Raw genomic sequence first — 25,567 nt, forward strand, 5'->3', positions numbered from 1 at the left:
CATCTTTTCGCCCTATAATTGACAAAGGACCTGGTTTATCTGCCTTTCTATTTCTCATACACATCCATCTTTTCCTATTTTATACGGTAATGGTTAAGACACGTTAATATTTTATATTGATTTTTTTATAAAGATAATAAAATAAAAAAAGTAATAGTAATATAAAATGTTGACGTAACTTAACTGTGACTGCACAAATAAAAGATGATAAGAATGTATGAAAAATTGAAGGACAGATAAGGCGGGTCGATTGACAAAAGAAAAGTTTTGTTAACATGTAAATATCACCACTGCCGTGTCTATTTGCACCGACTATAATTAAGGGCTAAGCTTTCATCAGCGACTATAATTAATGGCTAAGCTTTCCCCTCTATATAAACAACCACCACGTAGCAATCAGAAAACATATCAAAACAAATTACAGGAACCAGAAGAAAACACATGGATCTGCAGGCCTTGCCGGAAGGCTGCATAGCCACCGTTATCTCGCTGACCACGCCTCGAGACGCGGCCACCATGTCCTCGGTTTCGAGGAGTTTCAGGTCGGCAGCGGAATCCGACGCCGTCTGGGGCAGGTTCCTTCCCCCCGATCTCCACACTATCCTGTCCTCCTCGTCACCCTCCATGTCCGTACATCCGCCGCATGTGGCTCCCTCCTCCGCTTCCAAAACCAAGAAGGAGCTTTACCTCGCTCTGTGCGACAACCCAGTTCTCGTCGAACAGGGCACGTTGGTAATTTCACTAGTTTTCTCCATTTTCTCTTTGTTTTGTGGATTTTATTTGATTTTAAGAGCTGTTTGATAATTGTTTAGTTTTTGGTCTTCCGCTTAGTTTTTGAAAATTCAAGAAAATAGTTTTTAATTTGTTCTTTTTTAATCTTCATATTTTTTTATATATTGATATATTACATTAAAAGACGTGGAGCTCGACTAAGACTTACAAGGACAATCTACTATGGTATCAAACAAGATGAATTTCATAAATGAAAGGTTTTAAGTTCGAATCTTGTATCGGACGGAAAGATCGTAAGTATTGTTGTTGGCCGAGGAGAGAGTAAGTAAGCGGTGGGACCAAATATTTTGTGTACATTTGTTGGTGTGAATATTTAGAACAAGTGACCAAAGAAAGGAAAAATTTTTAGTTATGAAAGGAATACAGGTGGTACATCACGTATTTTTATGTAAGCGGTAGAAAATTTAAAAAACAGACATATCCCACCATTTAGAAATTAGAATGTGATGTACCGCATCGTGTGACGGTCACCCTGAAAAATCTCTCCAAAGAAAGGCTAGAAAAACTGAGTTAGAAATTAGAATGCATTCTATTGGTTTGGTTTGATTGTTTGTTTGTTTGTTTTTTATTCTTTTCTTTTCTCTTGTAGCGTTTTCTATCTCTCACTGCTCTAAGATCCTGAGTGTTAACTGGCATGATAATGCAGGGCTTTTCACTAGACAAATGGAGTGGGAAGAAATGCTATATGATTGCTGCAAGGGCCCTTTCAATCGTTTGGGCCGACACTCCTCAGTACTGGAAATGGATTTCTATCCCCGACTCAAGGTCTCTAAATTTCATTCTTTTTCCTTTTTAAGGAATTGTTACCTTATCAGCATTTCAAAATAGTCATCTGTTCTGCGCCCGTTCCTCGAAATTGAGCACTGCAGATGATTCCATGTTTTTATTGCATAAACCATGTGTTATGGTTGGTCATAGATTAAATTTTGAGTACTAAATTAGTTATACTAAACAAACAGGTTTGAGGAGGTGGCAGAGCTTGTGGATGTGTGTTGGCTTGAAATCAATGGCAAAATTGAGACTCGGATGCTGTCCCCATCCACCCTTTACAAAGCTTATCTTGTATTCAAGACAACTGCAGAGGCTTCTGGACTTGAGCTCCGCGATGTGGAGGTCACAGTGGGTTTAATTGGGGAGATCACTGAGGCCCAAGACCAGACCAGGGAGATCAATGAGGTCCAGTATCCGAAAGAGCGCAACGACGGGTGGCTGGAGATAGAGATGGGGGAGTTCTTCTGTGAAGAGGGTGAAGGTGGGGAGTTGAAGATGAGTTGCTTGGAGACAAATGGTCACTGGAAGAGCGGCCTCATTGTTCAAGGGATTGAAGTCAGGCCCGAAAGGATGTAGAAATCAAGTGGCGGTAGATTACTGTCTTTATAAGTTCAAAATATTATAATGGATCATATGCTAAATGTTGCAATTGAAGTGAGTCGTGTCAATGTCCTTAGTCAATTGCTTCATTTGTTGTAATGTTTGTGTTCGATTGAGCACAAATCTTTGTGATCTTTGTGTTCAATCGCTTTGTATGTTTAAACTTTTAGCATAGTCTAATATACTTGTTTGGACCCGATTTTACACCATCGGCCTAAGCGGTCGATGCCGTTGAGTAAGCAGGGTTCTCAACCGTTGGATAAAAAGTTAAGATATTATTGTTAAGAGATATTATTATTATTTTTAATTATAATAATTATCTCTTAACAAGTTATCTCGGTTTTTATGCAAAATAAATGGGATAAGACGACATGGATAAATGGGAGATGTGATCAAGTTGAATATTTTTTGTGTGATTGCACGGTTTCAGCACGTGGAGGCCATTAAACGTTTGGATCAGGATTTACTTGCGTAAAATATTGAGATAATGGTGGGGATTTTTAATCAGGTTGGGTAATTGCATGCAGTTGGGTTTGATCCACGCCAGAATGCATGAAGGATTCTAAATGGGATATGCTTTTGGACGGCGCCCGACGAATTATGCTTGCATGAAGATGAAGATGTTAAATTGGAGATGGATAGCCACGTGTGATTGGATTTGGCGGAGCCATGCATGCATATCATTATTTCAAGTCAAGATGCTTACTAGCACTAATTGGTATATGCTAATATACTATTAATTAGCACGAGATGGTGTCGTGTTGGTAAGTGATAACAATCTTTTAGGAGATTGTTATGAATGAAGACTTTGATGTTGGCAGCGGCTTTACAACGCGAGCCGTCGAGATGAGGATGATACCTATAAATACAAGGCTACAAACAATGGAAGAGGCCCCCTCAAATTCAACACACAAAATTGCCCTGCGCAAATTCTCACAACTTGTGATTTTTCTTTTTCCTTTTTCTCTGACACATCTTCCGTTGGCATCAACAGCACTGTGGAAGCAACCGGTGATATCTTAAGTCGGCATAGATAGCTCTGTCACCGTAGAGGCAGTCGGTCTCGCAGTATCTTCCGTTGGCATCAACAGCACTGCGGCGAGAACGATTGATTACCTATCCAAGTCTCGGTCGAGAAGGGTTTCTAAATCCTTATTGGTCGAGGTCATCTCATCAGCCTTCTCGGCGAAGTGAGGTGTTACAGTTATTACATTCGGCACATTGAAAGCCGAATTTGATATTGAACTTCGTAAGAATAGTAACCTTGTCTTCAGGTTCGAGAGCCCAAGAGGCCGAGACGTGTTCCTTTCTCGGCCGCAATCGCAAGACGCAGAAGTCAGTAGCGCGACTCAACGCAACATCAACAAATTTACTCCTCGGCCGAGCTCGGCCGACGAGTTGGCACGCCCCGCATTCACCGAAGGACGTAGTTAGCTCATTAATTACTCGGCCTGCGAGCCACGTAGGCTTTGTAGTTTCTAGGGTCAACATTTTGGCACGCCCAGTGGAACCCAGTGCTAATACTACGAAGTTCATATGATATATCAAGATTCCAATCTGGCTCAACGTAGCCGATTGTACGAGCTCCTAGAGGAATTGAAAAAACACAATGAGGAATGTAAAAGATCTTTGGAAGTGGAAAAAGTTCTTCGTGGCCATGGAGAGATGCAAAAGTCATTCGCTTGCATGTTGAGAATAAAAGCTCATGTTACCCTGCAAGAGCAATGGGTAAATGAAGACAGAGCTCGATTTAATGCCTGGCTAGATAAAGAAAATTTTCCTTACGTTTCTGATTACAGATCAATTCCATTTGAAAAATGGTTAGGTCCAAAGGCCGGGGGGCAATTTTCCGCTCCGGCCGTAATCAAACATCAGCCTAAGAAAATTGTTAATTTGGCCGAAGAACAAAGGCCACCTATTTTTTCGGTCGAGGCTGAAAATATGGTCGGCCAAGAAGACAAACCTAGGCCACCTATTTTTTCGGTCGAGACTGAAAGTGTGGTAGGCCTAGATGGAAAAATTCAAGTTTTTGAGCCACAAATCGACTCAGAAAATAATTCGTCAAAAGAATGCTCCAATGACGAACGAGGCCGAGATATTGGCCTAGCCCAAGAAACTACGCTAATTGATATGATTATTGGCGATAAAGCCGATAAGGAGATATCTCATTCGGCCAAGTTATTTGAATTAAAAGCCGAAATTATGCCTGGGGGGCATAATAAATTTTTAACACAATCGGCAACCGATAAAAAATATTCCTTCAAGCCGAACGTATTTGGAGATGATCTTTTATTCGGCTTTGGAAAATGTCAAAGTGAAAATTTTGATGTAAAAAGATCTCGGCTTGGAATAAAACATCGTTGGCCTCCTCCTCTTTATAGCTTGGCCACTTTTGTTTTCTTTTATTAAGAAAATGAATAAATTATTTTCTTAATCATCTGGCTAATTAAGCCGATGCATAAGAAAATAAAGGGGCAACAACACTGCGGCAATCCATATATATCTTCCTCGGACGACTAATATATATATATATATATATATATATAACCATACGTACTGAGCTCAGCGGGGTGTATTGTTGCCGAGTATGGCCTTTCCTCTCGGCCTAGTTTTCTCGGTCCCATGCAAGCCACCACGTCCTAAGCAAATCATCCACCAATTGTATTAAGAATTAGGTTCTTCTCAGTGGGACTTTATGTAGGCCTGCACGCCACATGGCATGCAAATTCGAATCTTGACCAAAAAAGGGGTAGCATGCAAAAAGATATAACATGGCATGCAAATTGGGATCTCGACCAAAAAAGGGTGGCATGCAAAAAAGATATATCACGGCATGCAAAGATTTTGTTAGGAATGGTCGAAGTTAGCACATATGAACTCAAGGACAAGCTTGGTGGAGTGGTCTGCGCTCGGCCAACCATTAGGCTGAAGTTGAGATAGGCCGAAGTCGAGAAGAGTAGTTCGAAAAGGTCAAGGAGGGTTGGCTGAAGAAGTATTAAGAATTTGAAAGTCCTCTGCTAATAGAGAAAGTCATTTGACTTAACTTTTGGTCGAACGGACTTAACTGAGTACCATGAAAAGTAGTGGGCGGAGGACTTCGACCAGGCCATGAAGTGGATTCCTCGACCATATATAACATCAATTGCGCTAATTTCCTTAACCATTCGGCTTACGAGCCGAAGTTCAAGGAAATTGGGGGGCAATGTTTGGACCCGATTTTACACCATCGGCCTAAGCGGTCGATGCCGTTGAGTAAGCAGGGTTCTCAACCGTTGGATAAAAAGTTAAGATATTATTGTTAAGAGATATTATTATTATTTTTAATTATAATAATTATCTCTTAACAAGTTATCTCGGTTTTTATGCAAAATAAATGGGATAAGACGACATGGATAAATGGGAGATGTGATCAAGTTGAATATTTTTTGTGTGATTGCACGGTTTCAGCACGTGGAGGCCATTAAACGTTTGGATCAGGATTTACTTGCGTAAAATATTGAGATAATGGTGGGGATTTTTAATCAGGTTGGGTAATTGCATGCAGTTGGGTTTGATCCACGCCAGAATGCATGAAGGATTCTAAATGGGATATGCTTTTGGACGGCGCCCGACGAATTATGCTTGCATGAAGATGAAGATGTTAAATTGGAGATGGATAGCCACGTGTGATTGGATTTGGCGGAGCCATGCATGCATATCATTATTTCAAGTCAAGATGCTTACTAGCACTAATTGGTATATGCTAATATACTATTAATTAGCACGAGATGGTGTCGTGTTGGTAAGTGATAACAATCTTTTAGGAGATTGTTATGAATGAAGACTTTGATGTTGGCAGCGGCTTTACAACGCGAGCCGTCGAGATGAGGATGATACCTATAAATACAAGGCTACAAACAATGGAAGAGGCCCCCTCAAATTCAACACACAAAATTGCCCTGCGCAAATTCTCACAACTTGTGATTTTTCTTTTTCCTTTTTCTCTGACACATCTTCCGTTGGCATCAACAGCACTGTGGAAGCAACCGGTGATATCTTAAGTCGGCATAGATAGCTCTGTCACCGTAGAGGCAGTCGGTCTCGCAGTATCTTCCGTTGGCATCAACAGCACTGCGGCGAGAACGATTGATTACCTATCCAAGTCTCGGTCGAGAAGGGTTTCTAAATCCTTATTGGTCGAGGTCATCTCATCAGCCTTCTCGGCGAAGTGAGGTGTTACAGTTATTACATTCGGCACATTGAAAGCCGAATTTGATATTGAACTTCGTAAGAATAGTAACCTTGTCTTCAGGTTCGAGAGCCCAAGAGGCCGAGACGTGTTCCTTTCTCGGCCGCAATCGCAAGACGCAGAAGTCAGTAGCGCGACTCAACGCAACATCAACAAATTTACTCCTCGGCCGAGCTCGGCCGACGAGTTGGCACGCCCCGCATTCACCGAAGGACGTAGTTAGCTCATTAATTACTCGGCCTGCGAGCCACGTAGGCTTTGTAGTTTCTAGGGTCAACAATACTGTTACAAGCGATATTCTTACTTTGAGCTACATTAAACTTGTTCGCCGCCAAGGAGAAAATTGTTGCACTGAAGTTGCATTCTTTTCATTTTTCATTCAAGTTCGTTCAAGCCGACAATGTTATTAAAACTATAGTATGAGCCACCATTACGTGAGCCCAAAAGCAAAGAAAGACCACTTAGCATGTTACTGCAAAAGTAAGTTCAAATAGATACAATGTCAACTTATGGGTTTAGTTTATAACAAGTACCTAAAGTTTTAAAAGTTGAATATTCGTTCGGCCACCAGCATTAAGTGATGCATAAAGTTTTAAAAATTGAACATTGGTTAGATCATCAGCGTTAAGTGATGTTCTTGACAAGTATGGAAGCAAGATTTCACTCTCATGTCACTTATACAAATCTAAATCCCGAAACTGATTCCTTTTAACTAGATAAAGCGTTTAACTTGACTAAATGACATGAAAGTTGATGATTTGATTATTACTTAAGTGTTGATAAACATGATCATTCTTATTGATGATACATTATTTAGTTTGTAAATTTTATCTACAAATTTAGTCTTCATAACATTATTCATTTTTCAAACCAAATTGCGCTTTTTAAAAGTAGAAATGCTAGAAAGAGAGAATAAGAGAGAGAAAGTGAGAGTGGGAGAGAGGAAAAGAAGTTAAAAAAAAAATTAAATTAAATGATTAAAATCACCTTCTTCTGTAGGTGATGTTTAAATAAAAAATAATAAAATTTTACTTTATTAAATTACATTATTGCCTAATTTTCTTTATTGGAGAAATTCGGTTCACATCCTTCTTTTTGTTACTTCATTAATTAAAATCATATTCATTTTCAATTTTTGATCAAGGTCCTTGGTTATTAATAATATCATTAATTATTTGAATAATAAAATATTTTTATTTTTAAAATATATTCCTTTAGTGTTAAAAATGTTACAATTAGTATATTTATATTTCTGGCTAAATTTTTTATCATATATTTTTATTTTTAATTTGTACCTATTTTTAATTTGCAAATATTTTTTAATTTGTATCAATTTTCTTTTCATTTTTAACTTGTACCCATTTATTAGTTTCTTTTTGTGCCCATATTTTTTAAAGTTTTATTTGTGTTTGTACTCATGTGTGTACCGTCACATAACATTATATATTTAATCAATGATAGAAAAATTACATATGGTATATTTATGTTTTATGCCTAAACTTTGTATCATATATTTATATTTTTAGTTTGTACCCACTTTTAATTTGCAACATTTTTTTTTTAAATTTGTAGTATTTTCTTTTTAGTTTTATTTTGTACCCATGTATTAATTTTTTTAGCGCCTATATTTTAAAAAAATTCACTTGTACTCATAATTTTTTAATCTTTTATAAGTACCCTAATTTATTTATAATGTACTCATTCTTCTTTATTAATGTACCACTTTGTTATATGTGAAATGTACCAATTTTTTTAACACTATGGATACTGGATACATTCTTTTGCCATTTATTATTTCTTATTTTTATAGTTTTTATCCATTTATTCAATCAAAATGTTTGAATTTTTTTATTATAATCATTTCTAATGGTATTATAATGAGAGATTTTAAATTTATAGGATTATAAATCTCATGAAATATCAAACAATTAATGTCAAAGCTATAAAAATATAAATATTAATAGTAATATGAGGTATACAAAATCAAGCGACTTTGATCAAACTTTGATCAAACATGTAAATATGACCACTGCCGTGTCTTATCTTTCTAAGTCTCACCAACGTTATCTTTGCACCGAGTATAATTAAGGGCTAAGCTTCCTGGCTAAGCTTTCCTCCCTATATAAACCACCACGGCTAGCAATCAGAAAACATGTCAAAACAAATTACAAGAACCAGAAGAAAACACATGGATCTGCAGGCCTTGCCGGAAGGGTGCATAGCCACCGTTATCTCGCTGATCACGCCTCGAGACGCGGGCACAGTGGCCTCGGTTTCGAGGAGTTTCAGGTCGGCAGCGGATTCCGACGCCGTCTGGGGCAGGTTCCTTCCCCCCGATATCCACACTATCCTGTCATCCTCGTCACCCTCCATGTCCGTACAGCCGCCGCACGTGGCTCCCTCCTCCGCTTCAAAAACCAAGAAGGAGCTTTACCTCGCTCTGTGCGACAACCCAGTTCTCATCGAACAGGGCAAGTTGGTAATTTCACTACTTTTCTCCATTTTCTCTTGTTTTGTGGAATTTATTTGATTTTAAGAGGTGTTTGATAATTATTTAGTTTTTAGTCTTCCGCTTAGTGTTTGAAAATTCGAGAAAATAGTTTTTAATTGTTTTCTTTTTTAATCTTAATATTTTTTTATACATATATTACACTGAGAGATGTGGAGCTCGACTAAACCTCACAATAAACAATTTATTTTGGTATCGAAATCGTTATTCATCCACAAGATGGACTTCATAAGTCAAAGATTTTAAGTTCGAATCTTGAATCGGAAAGTACCAAGTCTGAAACTTTGGGGGCTGGAAAGATCGTAAGTATTGTTGTTGGCCGGGGAGAGAGTGAGTAAGCGGTGGGACCAAATATCTTTTGTTGGTGTGAATATTTAGAACAAGTGACCAAAGAAAGGAGAAAATTTTAGTTGTGACGGAAACACGGATAGTACATAATGTGTTTTTATGTAAATTGTGGAAAATTTAAAATTTAAAATTATTAACCTTTTAACACACATATTCCACGGTACCGTCTCCTGTGATGGTCACACTGAAAAATCTCTCCGCAGAAAGACTAGAAAAACTGAGTTAGAAATTAGAATGCATTCTATTGGTTTGGTTTGTTTGTTTTTGGTTTTTGTTCTTTGTCTTTTCTAAGATCCTGAGTGTTAATTGGCATGATAATGCAGAGCTTTTCACTGGACAAATGGAGTGGGAAGAAATGCTATATGATTGCTGCAAGGGCCCTTTCCATCGTTTGGGCCAACACTCCTCAGTACTGGAAATGGATTTCTATCCCCGACTCAAGGTCTCTAAATTTCATTCTTTTTCCTTTTTAAGGAATTGTTACCTTATCAGCATTTCAAAATAGTCATCTGTTCTGCGCCCGTTCCTCGAAATTGAGGACTGCAGATGATTCCATGTTTTTATTGCATAAACTATGTGTTATGGTTGGTCATAGATTAAATTTTGAGTATAAGTTAATTATACTAAACAAACAGGTTTGAGGAGGTGGCAGAGCTTGTGGATGTGTGTTGGCTTGAAATCCATGGCAGAATTGAGACACGGATGCTGTCCCCATCCACCCTTTACAAAGCTTATCTTGTATTCAAGACAACTGCACAGGCTTATGGATTTGAGCACCGCGCTGCGGAGGTCACAGTGGGTTTAATTGGGGAGCAGCGCACGAATCAAAATGTGTTTCTGGGAGCTCGGAGAGTCCAGACCCGAGGCCAGGGTTATCACATGGCCAGGCCTCGGGGTATTCGCCGAACACACATTCTAGACCAGCCCAGGGAGATCAATGAGGCCCAGTATCCGAAAGAGCGCCACGACGGATGGCTGGAGATAGAGATGGGGGAGTTCTTTTGTAAAAGGGGTGAAGGTGGGGAGTTGGAGATGAGTTGCTTGGAAACAAAGGGTAGACACTGGAAGAGCGGCCTCATTGTTCAAGGGATTGAGATCAGACCCAAAAGGATGTAGAAATCAAGTGGCGGTAGATTACTGTCTTTTAATTTTCAAAATATTATAATTGAGCTAATTTCATATGCTAAATGTTGCAATTGAAGCGAGTCATGTCAATTTCTTAGTCAATTGCTTCATTTGTTGTAATGTTTGTGTTCGATTGAGCACAAATCTTTGTGATCTTTGTGTTCAATCGCTTCATATGTATGAACTTTTAGCATAGTCTAATATACTGTTACAAGCGATATTCTTACTTTGAGCTATCGGTTTGGGGATTTAGAGTTGTATAAATGACGTGAGAGTGAAACTTAGTTCCAATGTTTATCCATACTATCCCTTAACATTAATTACATCGTCAATTAACGGTAATGACGTCTCACTTTACACCTATGACCTAACGATATATATTTATCAAAACTTTAGGTGGTTATTTGGAATGCTCTATAAGGTTGGAACAATTTAAAATTACCTCTAAAGAGTAGATCATTATTCCTACTTAACCCTTATTTATTTGACCTTGTGTTGCCATTTTAGTTCCAACTCCATTTCTTCTGTATAACTGTTTTTAATTGGCAGTTTTTAATAAGATCTTTAAACCTAAAAATGAGTAAGATAATTGGATTAGATACTTGTATTAGCAGTATGCTATAGATTGAGGAGCGTATTAGTACTCTTCAATGCAATTTAAATCCTAATGAGAGTGTGATTGGACTGATGGGTGTCCTCTTAGGTCAAGGGAGCCTCGTTAAAATAAATTTTACTTATAACACCTTAAGCGCTAATTGGTTAAGTTTATGTGCATAACGTATTGTCTTTTTTAAACATAGAAAATAAGTATAGAAAAACTCTACTTTTACTCAATTTTCTTCGATTTTAATCCTAATTATTTAGTTATGATATAAATGGCCATTTAGAGTTCCCTTTAAAACGAAAAATCAAAGCGATTAACCAATTTAAGACTAGAATCGTAAAATCTAAACTCTAAATGATGATTCCCTTGCACCAATCGTGCTTTTGTATAAATGAAATAAAAATTGAAGAGACTCGTGTAAAACTTGTATTCCACCTGTCAAGTTTTCAACAAGCCACAACAACGACCTCTTAATCGTACCAAAAGGGACAACACATATGACGCCCATTCCTCAATGACCAATTCTTACCAACTAGACCAAGTCTTCTTAGGTATTTTCAACATATTTTTGACAAGTTTATATTATTAACTACTTTAACTAATGGTGTGGAGAATGAATTCCAAACGAACATAGAATTATTTTGGTGTTGTAATAAGAAAATTAAAGATCCTCTGGCTAGTGTAAAACTTTCCAAGTGCGGTTTGACACCACACAAAGTGATTCTAACAGGAAATATGCAAAAATTAATACACTATATGATCGTCTGACTTAATCCACATATGCTTAATATTTTCCTTTTAACATCTTACATTACTTTTGATTTTATATTGAGGTAACAAGTAAGCATGTGGGAGTGAAGTGGAAAATAGAAAGTACAAAGAAGTGTAGTGCGTTTCCGACTCTAAAAGCAAAGCAAAGGTGACGAAACGAAAGTGTAGAAGAAGAGTAAGAGTACTGTGAGTACACGACTTGGTACAATAAGTGTCATAATATAAATACTTAAAAGAAGATTTTTAACTACTTGTATTAAGACACTTTAGTGTGCCAAACCGTATGTTGTACACACTAACAAATTTCTAGCGGCGTACAAGGATTGTGACATGCGTGGTCGCAATTAGGGAGCAATGCAAACCAAACATGCTTGCTTCATCGTCAAAAACACCCCACATGCTTGCTTCATCGTATTCATATTCTTCCCCCATCCTAATCTTTTTGTGTTGTATTAAATTTAAACCCTCTTTTTCTTTTTATTTTATTTTTTTCCCATCGTCATTTTCTTTGACAAAGAGATAGTATAATCTGGTAAGGGATTCTCGAACAGGTAATTTGATTTCCTTTTGTTTGCATGTGTTTATTCATGTTTTTCAATGAATCCAAAGGCTTAGATAATTGGTGTAAAAGAAAATATTATTGTGATATTTCTCTTCATATATAAGTAAGAGGTTTTAGATTCGATTCGTCAAAGGTGAATTTGAACCACATTATTGCTAGCATATTGTGATCTCAAAACTCACTCCCTCACTTCTTAATATCGATAATATTGTTAATTAAAAAAAAAACAAAAGTGAAGTGTCCATAAAACAACTTAGTAAATTAATAATTGTGCTCAAAATCTGTTTAGTCAAAGCTAAAGTAACTGTAGTCCACTATGCCTGCTGATGAGGATAAAGCTCTTCTGTTTTTTAACAATGATTGCCCACATGAGGAGTAAGAGAGTGTGCTAAGTCTTATAATAGACTAACAATAATAGGATTCATTCACCTTTGACGAGAATCGAATCTAAAATCTCTCGCTTACAAGTGAAGAGAAATATTACTAGCATTAAGTGATGATACCTCACATTTTTTATCGAAATACTCTAAAGATTCTCGATAATTCCAACTTTGTTCCTCATTTTTCTGAAGACACCCACACCACCGTAAAGAAGCCAACGCCAAACAAGCCCCAATTTGATGGCCACCTGTGTTTGAATACCTACCTCTGTCATTGACATTGGCACAGCTGACAACTCCCATACCGTTAGTAAAAAGGGAACTTTAACGAAAAACACCCGGTACTGTTCATTTTAACGAAAAACCACATTTTTACACTAAAAAGTCAATCTTGGTACTATTCACTTTACTCTTTATTTTGTCCTTATCATTAAAACTCAAAGTTTTTAAGCCCTTTTCATTAGTTTTCCTTAGTAAAAACTCACAGACAAAGATTTTCTGCCCTCCCACTTTCGGTGTTCTTCTATGCCCTCCTGTTTATATGATCACGGTTAAACTACGTCAACATTTTATATTACTATTTATTTTTATCTTATTATCTCTATAAAAAAAATATAAAATGTTAACGTGGCTTAACCGTAACCACATAAAATAGGAGGGCACGGGAAAGCACCGGAAGTATGAGAGCAGACAATCCTTGTCCAAAACTCACCACCTCAACTCCTCCAACCAGATAACCCTTCAACCCCATCACGTCAGTTGTAGAAGTTGTCGATCATCCATCCAACCCGTCTGTGTCACGAAAGTCTGTCGTCCAACGTCCTAACTCGCCCCCCACCGTCTCCAGATTTCTTATTGCCAAACTTCACCAACCATCCAAAATTCCAAATAGGGTTGAAGAAGTACGTGCAAGTTGTCGGGGATTGTAGAGAGAGAGGAGATATGGTGCCTTGGTGAGAGGTTGGTTTTTTGCTTCAGATTTTCTGCGGTGGTTGGCTGGCGACACGTGGAATAGGGTGTTTGTATTTTCTTATCGTACAAAATAAAAGTTTGAGATGTTTTCGTAAGATTATGGGGTGTTAATTAAACTGCTCTTATTACTTTGTGACGGAATAGGATCCGCTTTGGATTTTCTTTGTGGGGGTCCGGATGATTAATCATTCATGTTTGCTCATCGTATATTATGTGGTTAGAAATTATTTTAAATTTTAAATTTAAAATTAAATATAAATAGTACTTAACGAAAATTGACTGCACAATGTACAATGAACAAACACGATTGATTGATTTCTAGATCCCATAAAGAAGATTTGTAGAGGGATTTAGATCATCTACTGAGCCAATGAAAATGATCTTCCTGACCAGCTATTGTGGACCGTTAGATTTTCATCTAACGGCTATAATTATTATAACTTTAAAAGGATTCCTTATTTGTAACCGTTTGATAAAAATTCAACAGCCCACAATGATTGATCAGGAGGATCCTCTTTATTAGTTCAGGAGAGGATCCAAATCCTTTGTAGAGGATATTTGTCCCTTTGTGACAATAAATATAAATATATCTATTCGGGGGATTCTGACACCTTTTTTTCACAGCGGGAAAGAGAACCAAGACTTAACGGCTAAGCTTTCCTCTCTCTATAAATACACAGCCAAACACCACGTAGCAACCAGTAAAAATACGAAAACAAAATACAACGTGTTTTTCATTTATCCGAGGAAATGTTGAAGTTATTCTTAGGCTGTGGCGGAAACCAGGAGAACCAGTAGAAAACGGATAATGTCGGAGGTGGAGGAATCGCCGTGACGACGACCGATCACATGGATCTGCAGGCCTTGCCGGAAGGGTGCATAGCCACCGTTGTCTCGCTGACCACGCCTCGAGACGCAGGCACGTTGTCGTCGGTTTCGAGGAGTTTCAGGTCGGCAGCGGAATCCGACACCGTCTGGGACAGGTTCCTTCCACCCGATATCCACACGATCCTGTCCTCCTCGTCACCCTCCATGTCCGTACACCCGCCGCATGTGTCTCCCTCCTCCGCTTCCAAAACCAAGAAGGAGCTTTACCTCGCTCTATGCGACAACCCTGTTGTCATCGAACAGGGAAAGTTGGTAATTTCACTACTTTTTCCCTTATCTCCTATTCTTTTGTGGGATTTATTCGAGTTTAGAGCTCGTTTTGATAATCGTTTCGTTTGCAGTTTTTAGGTTTTTTTTTTTAAAAAAAAAATACAAAGTAGTGATTTTGGCGCTCGTTTTTATTTCGCAAGTACAGGAAAAAATGGTGCAATATTCAGTTTGACGTGCAGATGGTCGAAGGAATAGCTTTAAAATCGCTAGTGTTCAATTATTTTTAGCATTAGAAGAAGAATAAATTGTAGCTGTCGTTCTTTAACTTTAACTCAATTGGAGCAATGATTTCTTAACTAAAAATTCATTACCATTGGTCCCTCAACTAAAAATCGATTACCATGGGTCCCTCAACTTTAATTCAATTGGAGAAATGGTCCCTTAATTTTAACCCAATTGTAGTAATAGTCATTCCAACATAACTCGTTTTGACAAATTTTTTGATTCAGTTGACAAAAATAACCATAATTACACACTTTGATGAGTTAAGGGACCCTAATTATATAAATGGTTATTCCAACATAACTTATTTTGACAAAATTTTAACGAAATTGATGAAAATGACTATAGCTACACATTTTGATAAATTGAGGGACCAATGGTAATGTATTTGTAGTTGATGGACCATTGCTCCAATTTGATTAAAGTTAAAGGACCATTACTCCAATTTAATTAAAGTTGAGGGACCATTGTTACAATTTACTCGAAGAAATACGAAGAAGGGCTAGAAAAAATGAGTTAGAAATTGGAATGCATTCCCTCGGTTTAAGGTTTTTTTTATTTTTTATTTTTTTGTATAGCGCTTTCTATTTTTAACTGGTCTAAGATCCTGAGTGTTAATTTGCATGATCATGCAGAGCTTTTCACTGGACAGATGGAGCGGGAAGAAATGCTATATGATTGCTGCAAGGGCACTTTCGATCGTTTGGGGCGACACTCCTCAATACTGGGAATGGATTTCTCTCCCCGACTCGAGGTCTCAAATTTCGTTCTTCTTCCTTTCCAATGAATTGTTATCTTATTAGCATTCCAAAATAGTCATTTTTTCTACACCCATTCCTCGGAATTGAGGATTGCAGATGATTTTTTTGGAGTGCGATAACGTTTTCATGTTTTTATTGCATAGACTATGTGTTATTGGTTGCTCAGAGATTAAATTTTGAGTATAAATTTAATTGTAATAAGCAAACAGGTTTGAGGAGGTGGCAAAGCTTATGTGTGTGTGTTGGCTTGAAATCCGTGGCAAAATTGAGACACGGATGCTGTCCCCGGCCACCCTTTATAAAGCTTATCTTGTATTCAAGCCAACTACAGGGGCTTATGGATTTGACCAACAACCTGTGGAGGTCACAATCGGTTTAATTGGGGAGGAGCCCACGAAACACGAGGTGTTTTTGAACGCTCAGAGAGGCCTTGGTTCCCAAGGCCCCAGCTTTCCCTTGGCCGGGCCTCTGCGTATTAGCGTCTTCAACCGGAGATACATTGTGGGAGTCCAAGATTTTCAGCTCAGAGAGATCAAGGTCAATGAGGCCCAGTACCCGAAAGAGCGCAACGACGGGTGGCTGGAGATAGAGATGGGGGAGTTCTTCTGTGAGGGGGGTGAAGGTGGAGAGTTGGAGATGGCTTGCTTAGAGGTTAGGCGTATACACTGGAAGGGTGGCCTCTTGTTTCAAGGGATTGAAATCAGGCCCAAAAGGATGTAGATATCAAGTGGCAGTAGATATTATCGTCTCTGTAATTTCAAAAATATTATTGAGTTTGTAATTTAGAACCAAAAAGGTATTTTCCTTGTTGGTTTTTAAAAGTTTAGGGGGGAGGCGGCTACCTCAACCTGCAAGGCTACAATCATAACATCATGACCGTAGCCTCGTATATCACTTATGAATGAGGTTTTTGATTTTTACAGATCACTTACTATGATTATAACATACTACTATCATGATCGTAGTCAATTGCTTCATTACTGTAATATTTGTGTTCGGTGTCATAGAAATATAAAACTATCGGTTTCATGGAAAAGCCAAGACTTGTGACGATTGAGCAAAAATCTTTGTTGTATCTCTGTGTTCAATTGCTTCTCTATGTCTTTAAATTTTTCATCGTAACATAATCTAGTTTACTATTATAAACAATAACATTTCACTAGAATAATTCCTTACTTAGAATCCCAATTTAGATTACTAAATATTGATCATACACTGAATACTTGGTTCTAACCTTTTATCTGTAGCTCTTCTCAAACGCAATACTTGATATCTAAACTATTGTTCGAGTCGCATATTGTCAAACATCTCAAAAGCACTTAACATGTTACTGCAAAAGTAGGTTCAAACAAATATAATGTCAAGATCTAAAAAAGATGGAAGTGACATCCTCTCCAAGAGCTGACAAATCAAGTAATCCAAAGAAAGAGATTCGAACTTTTGGTTTGTGTGAGGTGGACCAATGAAATGAACTAACGGAGACCGTAAAATTTAAAATGAATGATTTAAATTTTTTTATCCCTCGACTACAAACTGCTAGATCTAAAGAATATCTCGATTAAAAAAGATGGACCAACAACGCACTACTAATCAATACCATATTATCTCCAATTAACTTAACCTGCTTGCTACACCAATTAATTAATTACTTTTATACAAGTAATAGTTAATATTAAATTCATTTAAAATTATGAGAAAAAGAAAAGGGAGAAATATAAATTTATGATATTTTTATATATTTTTCTTTGACAAAAAATATATTTTTATTTTATTTTTCTTGAGTGAGAAACACAAATAAGGACAGTTTTGCTTTGTTGTCAGTGGCTCGTAAAACCCAAGACGAAAGTGTTCGGTCAAGTGCTGGTCCATCTCCTCCTCCTCCTCCTCCTCGAGTTGCCAGACTCCACCAAAGGAGATTAGAGAACGAAGACGACCCAAAAGCGAAAAAAAAAGCACTTTCAGCAGAAGCAGCTTCCCACTCTCACCTCCACCAGGTTTTCCATTTCTTCCTCTTTTTCCTTCTCTAATTTTCTATTTTAATCTCACATATATTTATTATCCACGCATCCCACAGAACTTCAAATAGAAATTAAAGCACAAGTTGTCGATTTTAATGGGTTTGTCAATGATTGCTGAAAAGGAGAAGAACCCACTTCGTAAAAGTGCTTATTTGAAAAGCCTTTTGGGGTATTGGGATCTGAGGATTAGTGTTTGGATCCGTTCTGAGATTCCCAAATTGTAATTTGGAAAAAAAAGTTTGGGAATTTCTGGTTGCTGATCGTTGTTTTGTAAAATTTCAAGTCTTGGGTTTGAGTTGGGAATAATTTTGGGGGCAGAATGCTCTATTTTGATTTATTGGGTTATCGGTGATTTAGTTTTATAGCGTTGTAAGTAATCACCAGTAAGTCATTGACTCAGATGGCCACATGGACTGTTCCGGCGACGTTTGCCTTTTGTGCAGTCGAGTCGGGTCTTAGGGTTCTTCAAATTCAACCTACATTGTGTTGGATAAGACTGTTCTTAAGCCACGCTTTTCGGTTTCTGTCTTTGCCGTCAGTCTGAGGATGAGGGGGTGAGAAATGTGCGAGGTGTTAGCGCTACTAGGTTGTTTAATCGTGTTATCCGTAGATTCTGTAGCAAATGAAAATTGACTCTGCTACGGGAGCAAGAGTGATGGGGAGTTTTAGTATCATCAAAATGGATTACCCCTCATTTGAATTGCTTGTTGGATGTGGCTCCAACACAAGAAATCTTACTGGTAGATTCAAAGTTTCACAATTAGGCCAATAAGTGAGGTTTTTCATGTCTTCAAAATTTGTTTAATAGTTGATACCAGTTATTAGTAAAATTACTCTTTTTTTTTTGTTTCACAGGTGTGGTAATAATTCATCAACACCAAAGGGTCAAAGGATATACCTTGAAATGCTCTTATCCTATACTAAAGGTGCCCTTCGCGGATGAGTATTGATTAGTTAGGACTGGTACGATTCTTCCCATTTCAGTCTCCTGATGATCAGTTATGCACACGCACACGCACACACAGAAAAATGCTGCCTTCTTGTTCTTGTGTTCCCATGCTGTATCCATATATAACAGGAGGTCTCATGTAGTGCAGTGTTTACAATACAGCCTTTGTGGAGAATTATCAATCTGTGTCAGGATGAGGGGAACTGTTAGAATCATGTGACACTTCTGCTACCGTTGTGGATACATGGAAGATCATTCGTTAGCTGTGCAGAACGATTCTGTTGCCTTGACGGAATATGCTTTAGACTTGGCTATTGGGCAAGAATTTCCTGATGTTGAAACTTGCAGAAGAAGATTGAAGAACATTGCTTTAGTACAACATTTTGATCTTCGTATAGTGAAATCAGATCGCAGCCGGTTTATAGCCAAGTGCTCCAAAGAAGGTTGCCCATGGCGTGTCCATGTGGCAAAATGTCCCGGAGTTCCAACCTTTACAGTAAGAACCCTGCATGGTGAGCATACCTGTGAAGGAGTTCTCAACCTTCATCATCAGCAAGCATCAGTAGGTTGGGTTGCTAGGTCTGTAGAAGCACGGATTCGGGATAACCCACGGTATAAACCAAAAGAGATCCTGCAAGATATCCGTGATCAGCATGGAGTTGCTGTTTCTTACATGCAAGCTTGGCGTGGCAAGGAACGTAGCATGGCAGCACTTCATGGAACTTTTGAAGAAGGGTATCGCCTTCTTCCTGCATACTGTGAGCAAATAAAGAAAACCAACCCTGGAAGCATTGCTTCAGTTTTTGCCACTGGACAAGAAAATTGCTTCCACCGTCTCTTCATTTCTTACCGTGCATCAATTTATGGGTTTATACATGCTTGTAGGCCACTTTTGGAACTTGATAGAGCGCACCTCAAAGGCAAATACCTGGGTTCCGTACTTTGTGCTGCAGCTGTTGATGCTGATGATACATTATTTCCTCTGGCAATAGCTATCGTTGATGTGGAAAGCGACGAAAATTGGATGTGGTTTATGTCAGAATTGCGAAAGCTTCTTGCAGTAAACACTGACAACATGCCTAGGCTAACAATACTCTCTGAGAGACAAAGGGGTGTTGTAGAGGCAGTGGAAACTCATTTTCCTAGTGCCTTCCATGGTTTTTGTCTGCGTTATGTTAGTGAAAATTTTCGTGATACCTTTAAAAATGCGAAGTTGGTGAATATCTTCTGGAATGCTGTTTATGCTCTCACTGCAGTTGAATTTGACAGCAAGATTGCAGAGATGGCAGAGATCTCACAAGACGTGATACCATGGTTTCAACACTTCCCTCCCCAACTTTGGGCTGTAGCATATTTTGAAGGAGTGCGATATGGCCATTTTACTCTCGGTGTTACAGAGCTGTTGTATAATTGGGCTCTTGAATGCCATGAGCTCCCTATTGTGCAAATGATGGAGCATATTCGTGATCAGTTATCATCATGGTATAATAACCGCCGGGATATGGGAATGAGTTGGACATCAATTCTGGTACCATCTGCTGAGAAGCGGATTCTAGAGGCAATGGCCGATGCTAGATGCTACCAAGTACTTCGTGCAAATGAAGTCGAATTTGAGATTGTGTCTACTGAGCGGACAAATATCGTGGATATACAAACTCGCGTGTGCTCATGTCGCCGCTGGCATATATATGGTCTACCTTGTGCACATGCTGCTGCCGCACTTATGTCCTGTGGACACAATGTCCATTTGTTTGCTGAGCCTTGCTTCACAGTAGCAAGTTACCGAGAGACCTATTCGCAGCTGATTCATCCTATTCCGGATAGGAGCTTATGGAAGGAGCCAAGCGACGGAACAGAGGGGGGAAGCACCAATGTTGATATCATGATACGCCCACCCAAGACTCGGCGGCCACCTGGAAGACCCAAGAAGAAGGTCCTTCGTGTAGAGAACTTCAAGAGGCCGAAGCGAGTTGTTCAATGTGGTCGCTGCCATATGTTAGGACATTCTCAAAAGAAATGTACCTTACCAAATTGACCTGAATTAGACTGTTTTAAAATCGTTCTTCAACCTAGATTTTGGTTACTCTTTTCCTTTCGTTGTTCTAAAACGCTGTAGAATCAGTTGTGTTGTAGTAATGTTGGTGTCTGTTTTAGTTTTAACTACTTTAGTTGCGAAACGAGGATTCGGTCTTTTTTTCTTTCTTCTGCAGAGTACAATCTGTTTATCTGTTAGGTCGAATCACAAATGTCCAGGCATACGCATCTCTCAGTTCTATCGGCATAAACTTCCGGTGAATTGCTGAACGCTGCACGCTGCAACTTCATTGTGTCGGTTTTCGGATTAGCTGTGTTTTCTGGTATGGATTCTGCAATTTACAATTCTGTTTCATTTGAGAGTTAATGAAGATGGTGGTAACATGAACATTAACTTTGCAATAGATGTGAACAAACAGCTATCATCGAAAAATATCGTACAAATCCAGACTTAAAACCAATGTAATCAGCGCAAATTGAGTTCAAATTCACGCGACAGTTACAGAAAACAGGTGTAGCCGCGTCGACTATCATCCAATTTCTTTTGTATTTGAGCATCAACAATCGAAAAGTGACTAAATCTAAATTTAGTAGGAGAATTGAATGCTAAGCTTCTATTTGAGAAGTGATTATAAGATGTGTGTAAGCTTCTCTGCCTTGACGTTAGATGAACATATTGGGTAGGGGCCTCACCGCCATGAATGCGTCCACCATCTGAAAAATAAGCAAAAACATTTCCGTAAGTCCTTCTAAGCCATAACCGGGGTTTCATAAACTCATGTTTGCTTTCCAAAATCACGCAGCACGCAGAGACAAATAACAACTTACAGGATGGCCAATCATCTAAAATTGCTAGAAAAGCTTACCTCATCAGTCACAACAGCCCTAGCCCTACGATGTCTTTCTACCATTTCCGTCAAAACTTCAACAAGCAGTTGCTTCACTTCACCTGTTAGCATGCGCCCGGAACCATACTCCTAATAGCACCCCAGATGAATTAGCAAAAAGAGGACGTATAATATGTTGACATAGAAAACAGATAAATTCACTGGGGCGATGAGTCTCACCTTCCGTATCTCTTCGAGTTTATCATCATCGTCTAGGAAAAAGCTTAGATATTTGAATGGAATATCTACCTGAAAGTTTCCAGAAGATGAATTAATTCCTCAATAAGTTACAAAGCACCAAACCAAGTACTAACAAAGAAATCTCATAAGATATGAAATCAAATTGGCATGAATTGTAGACTGATAAGCAAATTTGCCTTCTTGTTTGGACAATCTATAATGAGGAAAGAAGGTTGCACATCCAGCAACAAATAACACTCTCATGCCAATCGGGGAGGGCACATTTCTATTACTAACATGTGAGACAATCCAAATACCTCGAGATTTGCTCCAAGCTCTCTATGTTTCTCTACTGAATCTTGTCCACCAGAAAATGCATACCTGTTGATCTGCGTATACACACAAGTTCTTTGTTTTAGGTTAATCTTGAAGAATTTTTGGACCATTTGGATTGTGATTTTCAGCTAGAAGAATGGGACATTGAGACTACGGCAACGTCAAATGTAAACCTTGTTCTTAATTTCCTTTGCAGAATCAGTTACATATATGGCAGAATTTGGATCACTAGCCGACATTTTTCCAGTCTCTCCCTGCAAGTATCCACATTCCAGAAAAGGTATCAGAAATCACATCATAACCTACATACAGTAAAACATAATATCATAAACATACCTGCAGGGCAGGGAAGAAAGAAGACTCAATCAATGCAGGTTTGTGATACCCAATTCGTGGAGCAACATCTCGTGTCATTCTAAAATAAGGATCCTTGACAAATCACAAACAAATAAACCGTAGTATTAGAAAAATACAAAAGAAAGAAAAACAACGTTAAATCAAATTAACTAGCACACAAAATTATTAAAACTCTTTGATACCCTCAAAATGTGCCGTACAGCATTTAAAGTAAGGTGGTTCCCTAGAGATTTAGCCAAGGGAAAAAGAACACGTATATCCTAGCTGAGAATTATCCATATCATGCATACCTGGTCAATCGCGCAAGGTATTAAGCAACGAAGATTGTCTTGGCCAGGGAAGAGATGTGGAAATGAACTTGGAAATGATGGAACTGCCTGCATTAAGACACGACCATATTGGATCTCTTTATTATGTATCCCAGCGCATTTTTGCATCCATACGTCATCTTACATAGTCACATAACCAATACAGAACATCAAACTGAAGGTTTCAGAAAAATCAATATTCGACTTGGACTAAGCAATGCATTGTTTTCCTTATATGGTGGAAAATATGAAAGATCAAAGATGTTCACTGGTGAAAGAATTGTACAGTTGACTGGCAGCGAGTCAACAATAAGAGCTCATAGGAAAGAGAAAGCACTTATTGAGCTAAATCAAACTTACAGAAGGTGAGGTTTAAGTGAAGATATAAAAAGAAAACAGATATTAGCTCAGTAGTTTTGTGGAACTAGTCAGTAACAATGAACAATAATTTAATAATTCTTCATATGATAAGCAGCGTAGCCAAGGAAATTACCTGCACAGGTGGAAAACTAACTTTTCCTATGTGATCTTCTCCAGTGAAACCAAAGATACCAACAACCTGGATATTAAATCCGAAATTCACAAAATTATTACAAAAACTCCAACAAAGAGGTATACAAAGAAAACATTTCGCCATGGGGGGAAAGTTCACCTTATTATATGTGACACACTTTCCAACTTTCACCATATTCTTGTAGAAGGCACTGCACAGGAAATTACACATGAAATCAGTAAGCAAGTGTTACAACACGAGCGCGCGCACACACAAAGTATCCATGACAGAATCAAACCCTGCTAGGTTTTCCTAATTATTATTGTATCTTGTCAAGCAGTTTGCAGCCAACTAAATTATAAAGGGCATATCATTCTGGTTTGATAAAAATGGAACCTCACGCGAGTGTCAAGCAGTTTCAACAAACAAAAGGGTTTCCATAAGATTCTAAAATCTCAAACCCTTCCAACATGGGTAGAGAAGGAAATAGCTTTTGTAACCCACTTAAACTGTTACAAAAAATTCAAGCATAAACTCACATACATATCAACACGAAGCTATATTAACTTCATAACGGAGTTAAGCCTACACATCTGTTACTTACCCACCAACGAAGTCGAAATCGGAGAAGATGAAGGTTTTTGATATGTCAAAACCACAAGCAATAATGTCTTTAGCATTCTCCCTGGCAAGTCTCTGGCTCTCTTCCACGGTCAGATTTTTCCACATGCACTTCTCATCGTCGGTAAGTTGTACAACGAGCGGAACCTTGAAGACCTCTTGCAAATATCTGCATAAATAATTCAATTCATAAACTTTTCAAAATCTACTTCACATCGGACATGCGAGCAATACCAATTCCAACACAACGCATAGAGATACCGATGATCACACTCACGAAAACCCGAAAAGATTGAAAATTTCAGAAAAGACCAACATCAGATAATCAGAAAACAATGCAGTGGGAGCTTACTTAGTGAACATGAAGGGGATAAGATGCCCCAAATGCAGAGCCTCGGAGGAGGGCCCTCGTCCCGTGTACAAATAGAACTTGTCTCCCCTCTCGTAGGCATCCAGAATCTCATTCAAGTCCCTGCATTTCACATAAACTCGAAATTCGACCCCCAATTCAATTTTTTGCAATTTTTCCAGAAAAAAAAAGAAAGACGAAAACTTAAGAGAGAGAGAGAGAGAGGGAGAGAGGGACCTGTGGGCAAAGAAGACGCCGCGGCGGAGGAAGACGTGGGGAGGACGGCCGGTGAGGCGGTGAATGCGGTCGACGAGCGACTGGTCGATTCTCTGGCAGCCGAACTGGTCAATGAGCTTGTCGTAGTCGATTTTCCCGCCACCTTTGGCCGACACCATCCATGGATTCACTACCTGCTCCTCCTCTTCCTTCTGTTCTGGTTCTGCCTCTCCCTCCCTTTTCTCCATCGTCACTCTCTCTCTCTCTCTTTCTCTCCGTCGTTCGCTCACTGTCTGTAAAAATCGGCGGCGTCTTCGTCTTCTTCCTTTCTTTTTCTTCGGAGGGTATTTTGGTGTTTTCATGGAGTTTATCTCCACGTTCTGTAAGCTTGTTATTTGTTTATGCGCCCCTGTATTATTACGAAAGTTTCACTTTCCTCTCTAAATTTGTAATTGTGCGATTTGGCCCCATGTTCTTTCATTTTGTGGCCGGCCTATCAAAATTTTTTAGTGCACTCGAAAAAATACGACATTACGTGTTATAATATAAGTGAAGATACAGTAAACATTTATACTTCAAAGTGAAACATATCAATTTTTTCTTTCATTTATATTTTAACTCGTGGTGTACTGCTTTGTATTTTGGATACCCAAAAAAATTTCTCAATTCCATCAAGTTGATCGAGAAAATCGTTAACTTCATTTACTGATGTGGAATGGGATAGGCAAACGTACGAAAGCACATGAGGCCGCAAAATCTTGCAATTTAAAATGGATTGTTCTATTCTCACATCAATTTTTACTTTTCACATAATCTTCTTTAATGCATTCGATCCAACCGTTGAAAATTGAAAGAAATGTTTGAGAGCAAAAATAAATGGACATATAAATAGCACTACCCTTGAGAATTCAAGGAGAAAAGTGGAAATAATGCAAGATAATTATTAGTAGCACTCCAAAAATAGAATTAAAGATGACGCTTTACCGTTATAACGAAAAGAAATAATCAATATAGAC

The 25,567-nt window shown here is 38.4% G+C and overlaps 4 protein-coding genes across 8 annotated transcripts; 3 read left to right on the forward strand and 1 right to left on the reverse strand.

Annotated features, from left to right (window-relative positions):
* Positions 1-370: 370 nt before the first annotated feature.
* LOC126593137 (F-box protein At2g02240-like) lies at positions 371-10,599 on the forward strand. 4 transcript variants are annotated; one of them, XM_050259041.1, is made up of 4 exons: positions 371-732; positions 1,439-1,557; positions 1,752-2,044; positions 10,267-10,599. In XM_050259041.1, the coding sequence occupies exons 1-4, from the start codon at positions 442-444 to the stop codon at positions 10,362-10,364; spliced, it is 801 nt and encodes a 266-aa protein (XP_050114998.1). In that variant the 5' UTR covers positions 371-441; the 3' UTR covers positions 10,365-10,599. The 4 variants fall into 4 exon arrangements, with proteins under 4 accessions (XP_050114998.1, XP_050114997.1, XP_050114999.1 ...); XM_050259040.1 differs by lacking the exons at positions 1,439-1,557; positions 1,752-2,044 and adding an exon at positions 9,572-9,690 and having other exon boundaries at positions 9,884-10,599; XM_050259042.1 differs by lacking the exon at positions 10,267-10,599 and having other exon boundaries at positions 372-732; positions 1,752-2,343.
* A 3,752-nt stretch (positions 10,600-14,351) lies between these two features.
* LOC126593139 (putative F-box protein PP2-B12) lies at positions 14,352-16,839 on the forward strand. The gene is made up of 3 exons (XM_050259043.1): positions 14,352-14,802; positions 15,678-15,796; positions 16,013-16,839. The coding sequence occupies exons 1-3, from the start codon at positions 14,512-14,514 to the stop codon at positions 16,521-16,523; spliced, it is 921 nt and encodes a 306-aa protein (XP_050115000.1). The 5' UTR covers positions 14,352-14,511; the 3' UTR covers positions 16,524-16,839.
* Positions 16,840-17,614: 775 nt separating this feature from the next.
* On the forward strand, positions 17,615-20,947 carry LOC126593192 (uncharacterized). 2 transcript variants are annotated; one of them, XM_050259118.1, is made up of 3 exons: positions 17,615-17,797; positions 18,677-18,784; positions 18,919-20,947. In XM_050259118.1, exon 3 carries the CDS (start codon positions 19,015-19,017, stop codon positions 20,803-20,805), a length of 1,791 nt encoding a protein of 596 aa, XP_050115075.1. In that variant the 5' UTR covers positions 17,615-17,797; positions 18,677-18,784; positions 18,919-19,014; the 3' UTR covers positions 20,806-20,947. The 2 variants fall into 2 exon arrangements, with proteins under 2 accessions (XP_050115075.1, XP_050115076.1); XM_050259119.1 differs by having other exon boundaries at positions 18,933-20,947.
* Positions 20,948-21,183: 236 nt separating this feature from the next.
* LOC126593193 (tryptophan--tRNA ligase, cytoplasmic) lies at positions 21,184-24,919 on the reverse strand. The gene is made up of 12 exons (XM_050259120.1): positions 24,573-24,919; positions 24,339-24,458; positions 23,970-24,155; positions 23,525-23,576; positions 23,366-23,431; positions 22,855-22,941; positions 22,544-22,636; positions 22,381-22,461; positions 22,189-22,260; positions 21,872-21,940; positions 21,671-21,781; positions 21,184-21,518 (listed from the first exon to the last, which is right to left on the reverse strand). Exons 1-12 carry the CDS (start codon positions 24,911-24,913, stop codon positions 21,468-21,470), a joined length of 1,329 nt encoding a protein of 442 aa, XP_050115077.1. The 5' UTR covers positions 24,914-24,919; the 3' UTR covers positions 21,184-21,467.
* Between the last annotated feature and the right edge of the window lie 648 nt (positions 24,920-25,567).

This window comes from Malus sylvestris, chromosome 12 (genome assembly GCF_916048215.2).
Source record: "Malus sylvestris chromosome 12, drMalSylv7.2, whole genome shotgun sequence".
NCBI lineage: Eukaryota > Viridiplantae > Streptophyta > Magnoliopsida > Rosales > Rosaceae > Malus > Malus sylvestris.